Source organism: Penaeus chinensis, chromosome 4 (genome assembly GCF_019202785.1).
Source record: "Penaeus chinensis breed Huanghai No. 1 chromosome 4, ASM1920278v2, whole genome shotgun sequence".
In the NCBI taxonomy this organism is placed as follows: domain Eukaryota; kingdom Metazoa; phylum Arthropoda; class Malacostraca; order Decapoda; family Penaeidae; genus Penaeus; species Penaeus chinensis.
Genome location: NC_061822.1, coordinates 12908799 through 12918798, shown reverse-complemented (window position 1 = coordinate 12918798; position 10000 = coordinate 12908799). Strand labels below are relative to the sequence as shown.

Genomic DNA, 10000 nt, shown 5'->3' with positions numbered 1-10000 from the left:
ATACTTTCAGTGATACGAAATTACGCTACATTTCCGATTACCCGGGAAATGTCTGGGAAAAGTCGATTATTAAAATTATTGCTTGATTTGAACCCACACATGTATGCGACACTCCCTACAATTTGTACATCAGTCGCTTCATCTGTTTACCAGTAGGAAATCAAAAAAATAATAATAGTAAAAATGAAAATAGTGTCGATAGAAGCGCACTTAAAAATTGGGTCACTTGATTTCCGTTGCATCTGCCTTTTATAGCTTGTTTACTCCGATATTTTCCCATCATTTCACCCTCCCTGTTGCTGTCACCAATCAATTACTCCGCAGTCTAAAAACTATAAACTAAATATAAATAAACAAATAAATAAATTCAATAATCAAGAAACTATACTTGGGGAAATGGGCATTTTGCTTATCGTTACTTGTGATCTTACATTCTGCATCTTCTATGCACCTTTGATAAATCCTTCCACTGTTTGTTGGCACGAGAGTAACAAGAACAAATAGTGTAGAATGTGTAATAGTGTAGAATGAGTCGGAGAAGGTCGAGAAGCATCCTCCCTCTCTCCCTCGCTGCAACTGGCGGGGGAGGGTAGGGTGAGTGAAGATGACAGATAGCTCCACTGACCGCATTTATAGGTATGCACAAAGCATGCTGAGGGTGATACGGGGTTGAAAGCGTCCGGCAACTGCGTGTCCCTTCATGGTCGGTTCGGGGCTGGGGGTGGGGGGGGGGGGGGTGAGGGGTGTGGCTCACTGACCTTTAAAAATGGCGGATGGTACTTTAAATACTGTGTTTAAGGCCCATGTGGATATTTTAAGCCACATTTTCAATAATGGACGTAAAGGTTGATTTGGTGTCAGTATATCCTTAAAAGCTAGATGATTATGTTCTTATTTTTGTATATCAGTATGGTTTGTCACTTTCACGATCCAGACTTCCGTGTTTTTTTTTTTTTTTTTTTTTTTTTTTTGCAATCGAACATGATATATGGTCCTGAAGATTCCTCCCTCTTCATATACTGTATATAATATTGGGATCAAAAAGCAAAAGGACAGAGTAACATACACATGTTTTAGATATTAAAAATTAATGTTTTCATGCTAAAAAATAACCATAATTTGGCCGTAACTCAAGATTTTACAAACATGGAATCACCTTTGTTTCGTATATCAAAAACAAACATTTCTTGGTAAAACTAACAATGCTTTTACCATAACATTTGTTTTAGATATTGAAGACTTATGTCATGATAAAACTATCTATAATATTGCCATAACCAAAGGCTCTACTCACCCTACTAAATTAGTACTGAAGACGAAGGTGAAGTCGACTGTTTGTCAGTTAGTTTTACAGGATAATGGAAAGTTTGAAAGTGTTGCATGTTAAGTTTATAAGTTGTATTAGCTGTATGTTAAATTTATAGGAAGCATGTTAGATTTTAAGTTGCATCTAATGATTTATGGGATTTTTGTAAGTTTTGTATGTGTTCACTGCTGGGTTTTAGTTCAGTGTATAATGTTCAAAGATAAGGTATAAGTTGCAAGGTATAATTCGTAAATTGCATGGTTAAGTTGGTAATATTTACATTATATTTGTAAGTTCTAAGTTATGTTTACGATTCCAGTATTAGTATGTTTCCAAAGTTTTAAAGTCTGTAGATATGTGAGTAAAGGCAGGTTTCCAAGAGTTAAGTTGATATGCAAGTTCCTATTAAGTTTATGTCTCACGTTAATTGTAGAAGCATTATGGGAGATTCTCCGCTGTTTTAAAGGGATATCAAAGAAAAGGATTTACGAAACCGAAAACATATGAATGTAGAAAATAGCATTTTGATAATAGATTGTCTACATGATTGTTAGCTGGTAAAAAAAACGTAATATTCAAAGGGAAAGTAATTTGCAATCAACTATGTATTGCTTTATTAGTAATTTCGTTGTAGGTTATAATGTGCTGAATAAGTTCAGTACCGAATAAAGTACATTTTTTTCATTTCCACTTTTCATTTACATACACAATATAATGATATACATAAATGAGTAAGTGTACAGATGAATATTTATGTGTGACTATTTATGCATATATATGTACATACATATGTATATATATATTTATAATATATATATATATATATATATATATATATATATATATTTGTGTGTGTGTGTGTGTGTATGTGTGTGTGTGTGTGTGTTTGGGCGCGTTTGTGTGTTATTTACAAATACTCTGTTGTGAAACTATAAACGATGATACTTCTATGTATATATATCTATATATCTGCGTGCCTTATAACTAGTGCTTGCTATAGCATCTTATAACTATATGTTATGTGTTGGTAACATAATTTTGTTCGATTTCTAAGGCTAGTGAATCCTCTAATTGTATTTCTGTAAGAATTTCTACATGGTAGATGGAAAAAATAGATATATGTATTTGAGTGAGATTAATGATACACCCACAATTATGCACATATGAATATGTGTATACGTGTAAATATATGCATACATATATATGTATATATATGCGTGTATATATACATATATATATACAGATAGTGAGAGTTTTATACTTTCACTGACGGCTCTCGGCAAAAACGGCTTCCAACATAAATTCTGATGATTAGATAATACTGTTACCATGTATTTCATTTTTCGAGCTTGGTTAGTTATGTGGAAGTGACAAAAGATTATGAGCTACACCGGCAATCCTACATAGTAGGAAAACTGCTAAACGGTTTATAAATGTAAATCGTTATATAGATTACTCTTTTAGGACACACAGACATACATGGATATGAATATATGTATATGTATATATGTGTATATATATACATATATATATGACATGGCCACTATCAGTCGATGTAGACTCTGTCAATGCCTGGGTGAAAGAGTGTGAGGATCAAGCTGTTGCCCATGTAGCAGGCCCCCTCTCTCCACGCAGCTGATTAATCCAAAGGAACTGCATATACCGATACAGTTTGGCACCAGCGGCGTCGCAAGAGTTGCCAGAACGAGGTTGCAAGCGACAATGAACTGCCTTAAGGACTCCAGTTCTGATTTTTTCCTTAGACTCCCGAAGCCTTTTCATCTCACATATGCCACAGGGCAGTGGATTGTTTTGTATAGAGTGAACTCCCACAGCCCTTGACCATACACGGACTGAACTGCAAGGCAAAAGTCGGGCACCACTATCCTATTTACGTTAGACACCCACTATTTGAAGAAGAAGAAAAAATATATATATATATATTTAGATATTTATATATATATATATATGTATATATTCATTTAGATTTGCACGAGAGCTCACTGACGGAGCAACACTCATCCAACTCGCGTTTGCTCCTCGACTCTCACTATCCGCCTCAGTCCGTCGCTACTCCTGTCGAAAATCGTCCTCGGTCTTCCAAGGGTCGACACTCGCCCTTGCAAGGTGGAGGACGTCCTCGAGAACACCTTGTCCTTCCGGTAGTATCTCCTGAGGGAAATCTCGAACACAAGGAGCAGCACGGAGAGGAGGCCGCCGAGGATGAGCAGGAGGAAAGCCGTGAGGATGTTTCTGCGAGAGAGGAAGAGGGGGAGAGAAAAATTGGAGGGAGGGAGAGGATGAGAGAGTTAAAAAAAAAATGGGAAGGAGGGAGGAAGGGAGAGAAAGAGAGAGAGAGAAGCAAAGGAAGGGAGGAAGGGAAGGAGAGTTATAAGAAAGTGTGTGTGTGTGGGGGGGGGGGGGGTAAAGAAGAGAGAGAAAGATAGAAAAAGGGGATAGTGAAAGGGAGGGAGGAAGGAAGAGAAAGAGAGAATATAGAAGGGAAGGGGAAGCAGAGACAGAGAACAGAGAAGAGGGAGGCAGGAAGGGGGGGGAGACAAAGAGAAAAATAGGAGGGAGGGAGGAAAGGAGGGGAGAAAGAGAATATGTATGGTGAAGAAGGGGAGAAAGATAAAAAAAAAATAATTGGAGGAAGAGAGAGAGAGAGAAGGATAAGAAAGAGAAAGGGAAAGAAAAAATAGCGGGAAGGGTCGAAGAAGAGATAGAATGATAAGAAGGAGAGAGGGAGAAAGTAAAAAAACAACGGTATGAAGAAGAGAGAGAGAGAGAGAGAGAGAGAGAGAGAGAGAGAGAGAGAGAGAGAGAGAGAGAGAGAGAGAGAGTGAGAGAGAGAGAGGGGAGGGGGGGGTAAAAGAGAGAGAGAGAGAGAAAACAAGTTTTCATTTAGATATTAGAAGAATCAAAATACGTAGATGATTATTTATGACTGTGTAAGTACTTACACTTTTAGCTTATGCAATTGTAAGTGATCTTAATTTGTAAGTGATTAATATTTAGGCTTCAAAGGAGAGACAGAGAACAGAAGGAAAGGGGGAAGAACAAAACACAATCAAAACGGACAACAATAACAAAGACACGCCAAAAAAATATTAAGGAAAAAAATTACTTACGAGGGAGAAACAAAGTAAACAAAAGATGTACTTACGAACAGACAATCTAAGTACAAAACAAAAATCTAGTTACAAAAAAAATCTTACGGAAAACAAGCAAAACTGCTTAAAAAACAAAAACACATACTTACGGAAAACACAGCAAATACACATACTTACGGAAAACAGCAAAAACACATACTCACGGAAAACACAGCAAAAACACATACACACGGAAAACACAGCAAAAACACATACTTACGGGAAATAGCAACAACACATACTCACGGAAAACACAGCAGAAACACATACTTACGGAAAACAGCAAAAACACATACTTACAAAAAACACAGCAAAAACACATACTTACGGAAAACAAAACAAAACAAAAAAATCTATTTACGAAAAAAATAACTACTTACGAAAACCCTAATTCCGTATATGGTGACCTGGCTTCACACGGTATCGACTTCCCCCACCACTGTTGATACATGCGGTCGAGGAGGCCACCTGTTGACATCTTCACGATCCTTTCGCCGGAGAGGAATGAGATTATTATAAAGCTAATCGTGGAAGGGAGAATGGTAGAGATACGGGTTGAATTTATGGCTTTTTTTTTCTCTTTCTCTGTCTCTTTCTTTGCTTTTAAACATGTGTTATCTGTGTCGATTTTCTTTTTCTCTTTCTCTTTGTTTCTTTCTCTCTCTTTCTCTCTACCTCTCCCTCCCTCCCCCGCTCTCTCTCTCTTTCTCTCTCTCTCTTTCTCTCTATCTCTCCTCCCCCCCCCTCCCTCCCTCCCCCCTCTCTCTCTCTCTCTCTCTCTCTCTCTCTCTCTCTCTCTCTCTCTCTCTTTATCTCTATCTCCCCCTCTCCCCCCTCCCTCCCTCCCTCCCTCCCTCTCTCTCTCTCTCTCTCTCTCTCTCTCTCTCTCTCTCTCTCTCTCTCTCTTTATCTCTCTCTGTGTGTGCTGTGTGGTGCAGCGGTTGAGATCTCGTCTAGCAATCTTGCTGACCTGCGTTCGAATCCCTCGCCGCCAGTGGATGGTAACCCCGGCCATTCCTTGCACACAGGGAATAGTTTAGAAGCAAAATGAAACAGACAGTATGTCACCCCAAGAATATCCATTGTAATAAATGGAATCAAAACTAAACTTAAATTCTCTCTTTTCCACCCCCTCTCTCTCTCCCTCTCCCCCTCTCTCGCCCCCCCCCCCCCTCTCTCTCTCTCTCTCTCTCTCTCTCTCTCTCTCTCTCTCTCTCTCTCTCTCTCTCTCTCTCTCCCTCTATCTCTCTCTCTCCCCCCCCCCCCCTCTCTCTCTCTCTCACTCTCTCTCCTTATATTTAGTCAGAGAACGTAAAACTCGACACCACGATAAGAACATCTAATCAATTTATTTCATCTTGACGCAGGTAAGTATGAACTAATTCTTCATTTTGTCTTTTCGATCTAAAAGTATACAAACACAAATGCATCGCTGATCAGACATTAACATACTATACAGACCTACAGACTTTCTCTTTATCTATTACATTATTCATCCAAACGTTCTCTTATCTAACCTCCTGATCTATTTGTATTTACTGATCACTCTTTCGCACTTACTCTTGATTGATGACCGTCGCCCACGGCAGTTTCTTTCGCAGTCCCAAGGAGACGTAGCCTGCAAGGTAACTCCCTGGAATCTGTCAAAGAAATGCTTGTATCTATCTATCTATCTATATCTATCTATATAGGGGGAATGAATCGATGAACAGTGTGTGTGTCTGTGTGTGTGTGTATGTGTGTGCGTGAGCGTGTGTGTGTGTGTGTGTGTGTGTGTGTGTGTGTGTGTGTGTGTGTGTGTGTGTGTGTGTGTGTGTGTGCGCGCGTGTGCGTGTGCATGTGCGTATGTGTGTGCGTGTGTGTCTGCATGTGTGTGAGCGTGTTCGTGTAATACGTAAAACTTCAATTGGCAAATTCTTTTCTACATAAATCAACAAACCGACATAAACCTACGACACGCTGCATCAACATCAACAACGAACATAAAAATAAAATCGGAATTAATATTCCTCAGAAAATACAATAACAACAAAACAACAATAATAGTAATATGGATAATAATAACAGTAACGATAATAATAGAAACAATGATAATGATGATATTAACAAAATAATAATAATAATAATAATAACAATAATAATAATAACAACAATAGTAATGATAACAATAATAATAATAATAATAATAATAATAATAATAATAATAATAACAATAATAATAATAATAAAAATAACAACAACAACAACAATAATAATAATAATAATAATAATAATGACAATAATAATAATAATCATAATAATTATCATAATAATAAAAATAATAACAATGAGAATAACAAAAACACACACACCTCGGTAATGGAGCAATTTCCGTTGATTAGGTAACTCATCGTCAACTGCTCGCCGAGAAACGCGAATTTCTTCTCCGTCAGCAGCCGAACGATGGCCGCTTCTTCGTTGGTCGTCAGGAGGTTCCTGTCCCGCTCGATGCCTTTCCAGACGGAATGATAACTGCTCTTGGACGTGGCTCTCTGTGGGCGGGGAAGGGGTTTTGGATAGAAGGTAGGGGGGAGAGGGGGAGAGGGGGAGTTGGGGAGGGGGGTGGAGTTAATTCGGTAGTTCGTTTCATGTAGGGTTGTTAGGTTTGCTTGCTATTTGTTTTCTCTTTGTTTGTTTGTTTGTTTGTCTCTCTCTCTCTCTCTCTCTCTCTCTCTCCTCTCTTTCTCCTATGACCTAGACTTAAAATACTCCTGCTTCTCCTTTTCCCTCTCTCCCTTCCTCCTCCCCTCTCCCTTTCTTCCTCTCCTCTCCCTATCTTTCCCTTCCTCCCCTCTCTCTCTCCCTCCCTTCCTCTACCGCTCTCTACCTTTTACCTTCAGAGTCTCAATAACCGATGTCCCCTTTTGTAGTCCTATTTTCCACTCCGGCAAATGCACAGCTTCTTCCAAGGTGGTGAAAGGAAGTCTCAGAGAAGACACGGTGAGGAAGGACGTCAGACGGGCGGTGTAGGATGCGTAGAGAACCACAGACGTGAACCAGAACATCCACAGGACAGCTTGGGCGCGGCCTGTGGTGGGCAGGATCCAGGAACCTGAAGGAGGACATGGATCTTTTTATTACTCACTGTTTGTCTTGTGTTTAGTTCGTGTTTATCCCCTTCTTTGTTTCACGTTTATTTCTCGTCCGTCTCTCTTTTTATCTTTTTGATTTTCATTGTCAGTCATTATTCTTTCCGATCCTGATGTGAATTTCGTTTCGATTTGAATCAGAATGAAAATCCAAACCTACCAAAGGAACATAATCAAATACCATCTAGCAAACCCTCATTTCCCTCACGACTCACCTTGCTGCACGAGACAAGAGAAGAGAATGAAAGCCACATTATGAGTCTGGGTGAAGTGAGGATCCTCATCCCCCTGTCTTCTCACGAGGAACCACAAGCCAAAAGTCATAATGATGAGGAGGAGGAGGATAGCTAGCCAGGTTCCCCATTGGAAGGAAAGGACGTAGGTGTTCCAGCCAATGGTATGCAGAGAGGAGTTTGTGCTTACGTACAGTGACTGGCCGGCGTACACTGGAGGAGGAGAGGGAGGCGTGGTGATGGTGGTGATTGGGAGGGAGATGGACGGAGGGAGGGAGCGAGGGAGGGAGGGAGATAGGGAGATAGTGAGGAAGGGGTGGTTATGGTGATGATCGGGAGGAGGGGGGGTGGAGGGTGATGCAGGGGGAGGGGTTCTGAGAAGCAAAAGAATTTGATCTCACTTATAGGTTCTGAGAAAAAGAAAATTGTCCACACTTATAGATTTAAAAAAGAGGAATTTGATCTCACTTATAGGTTCTGAGAAAAACGGGTTTGATCTCATAGGTTCTGAGAAAAAGGAATTTGTTCTAACTTATAGGTGCCAAGAAAAAAAAAATCTGGTCTCACTTATAAGTCCTGAGAAAAAAAGGAATTTGATCTCACTTATAGGTTCTGAGAAGTCCATAAACGGGAGACGTTCGCGTGTCATAGAAAATCCAGCCAAAGCGATGTCAGCTCTCTGTTGTGGAAGAAATATAACGGCTTAATTCATGTCTGTTTCTATTCGGTCATATGTTGTGTTTATTTTGGAAGTTGATATTTTTTGTTATATATATATTTTGTTTATATTGGTTGAGTTTGTGTTTATGTTTTCCACACACACACACACACACACACACACACACACACACACACACACACACACACACACACACACACACACACACACACACACTTTTCATTTAGCTGATATATATATATAATTTTTTTTTGGGGGGGAACGGCGTAATTTTTATTTGGGTTGACATCATCTTAGGATTTTTTTGAGGAGGGGATCGTATTTAGGTTATTATTTTGGTTGTTCTTTTTTGTTTTTGTTTTTCTTAACTGGTTATTTGTCTTGTTTGTCTTGTCTGGTTTCCACTTTTGTTTTCTCTTTGCACTGGAGGCGTTCCTCACACACAACATTAAAAAAACACTGCTATTGATAATAATTCATTGCAATACGTCCCGCCAGATGCAATCACAATATCGCCAACTCACTGAACGAAATCAACTTCGGCTTTTGTTAGAAAGGAATTATTCGAAATGTTATTACTCTACCCTCGTTTGCAGATAACCAGCGAGTCCCGTGAAGGTGCCATTGCCATCGTCGAGGCCAAATTCTGCCTCTTTTGGGTGTAGAATCTGCAGTTTTATCCTGTGGGATGAAAGAAGGATAGGTAGATAATCTCAGAGACTTGATAATTTACCTTTCTTTGCGATTTTCTGGTCTAATATTTCAGTGTTTTAGCATTCCCGCCATGCGTGTTCGAGTTTGATGCAGTGGCACAGTCCTTCGGCTTAGATTCTTCACTATATATTTCGATTTAGATACAATTTTATTTATCAATAATTATTATCTTGATCTTATAAAAAAGGAACAAAACCTGATCTACATATCATTAAATTACCACTTATACAATGACATGAAGATATCTCACTTGAAGTTCAGTCTTTTAGCGAGTGTTTGGATGATGTCGATCAAATATCCAGTGTAGTTTGCATGAGCCTTTTTCTGCTCCGGGTCGATCATCACTCCTTCTGTTCAATGAATAAATATGTAAAATTAATTTATTGATAAATTAATGAGTAAATACATAAACAGATAATTAAAATATTAAAAATACTCGCTAATGTTGATTCACACGGTCACTTTTATCAGCATTCATGATCGCTATACAATCCAATTATCGTATTAACTTGTTTCTTCCTCCACATTCACATTACCCCTTTTCACCCATTTGAGTTTTTATTTCAGTTCTTAAAACCATTTATTTGTTTTAGGTTTTTCAGTCTTTTGAATAATTTATTTGTTGTTGCTTTCCAGTCTTTTGTATCATTAATTGTTGTTGTTTTTTTATTGTTTTTTTTAACAATTACTTTCTCAGTCTCACCAAGCATCGTAGAAGGACATGGTTTTCCTTGATAGACGAGGCCGACGCTTCCTTCTGTTTCCTTACAAGGCTTTGCTCTCATCAG

General features: G+C 38.9%; 1 protein-coding gene across 1 annotated transcript in view; it reads right to left on the bottom strand.

Moving 5' to 3' along the window:
* Window positions 1-3324: 3324 nt before the first annotated feature.
* The window catches only part of LOC125025200 (probable glutamate receptor), a 12318-nt gene continuing 5642 nt past the window's right edge, over window positions 3325-10000 (bottom strand). Inside the window, exons 4-13 of the mRNA XM_047613174.1 lie at window positions 9916-10000; window positions 9463-9562; window positions 9083-9179; window positions 8423-8498; window positions 7802-8032; window positions 7332-7549; window positions 6810-6989; window positions 6019-6098; window positions 4839-4946; window positions 3325-3559 (exon numbers count right to left, since the gene is read on the bottom strand). The exon at window positions 9916-10000 is cut by the window's right edge and continues 12 nt beyond it. Coding sequence (XP_047469130.1) covers window positions 3325-3559; window positions 4839-4946; window positions 6019-6098; window positions 6810-6989; window positions 7332-7549; window positions 7802-8032; window positions 8423-8498; window positions 9083-9179; window positions 9463-9562; window positions 9916-10000 — 1410 coding nt within the window. The remainder of the gene's footprint in view (window positions 3560-4838; window positions 4947-6018; window positions 6099-6809; window positions 6990-7331; window positions 7550-7801; window positions 8033-8422; window positions 8499-9082; window positions 9180-9462; window positions 9563-9915) is intronic.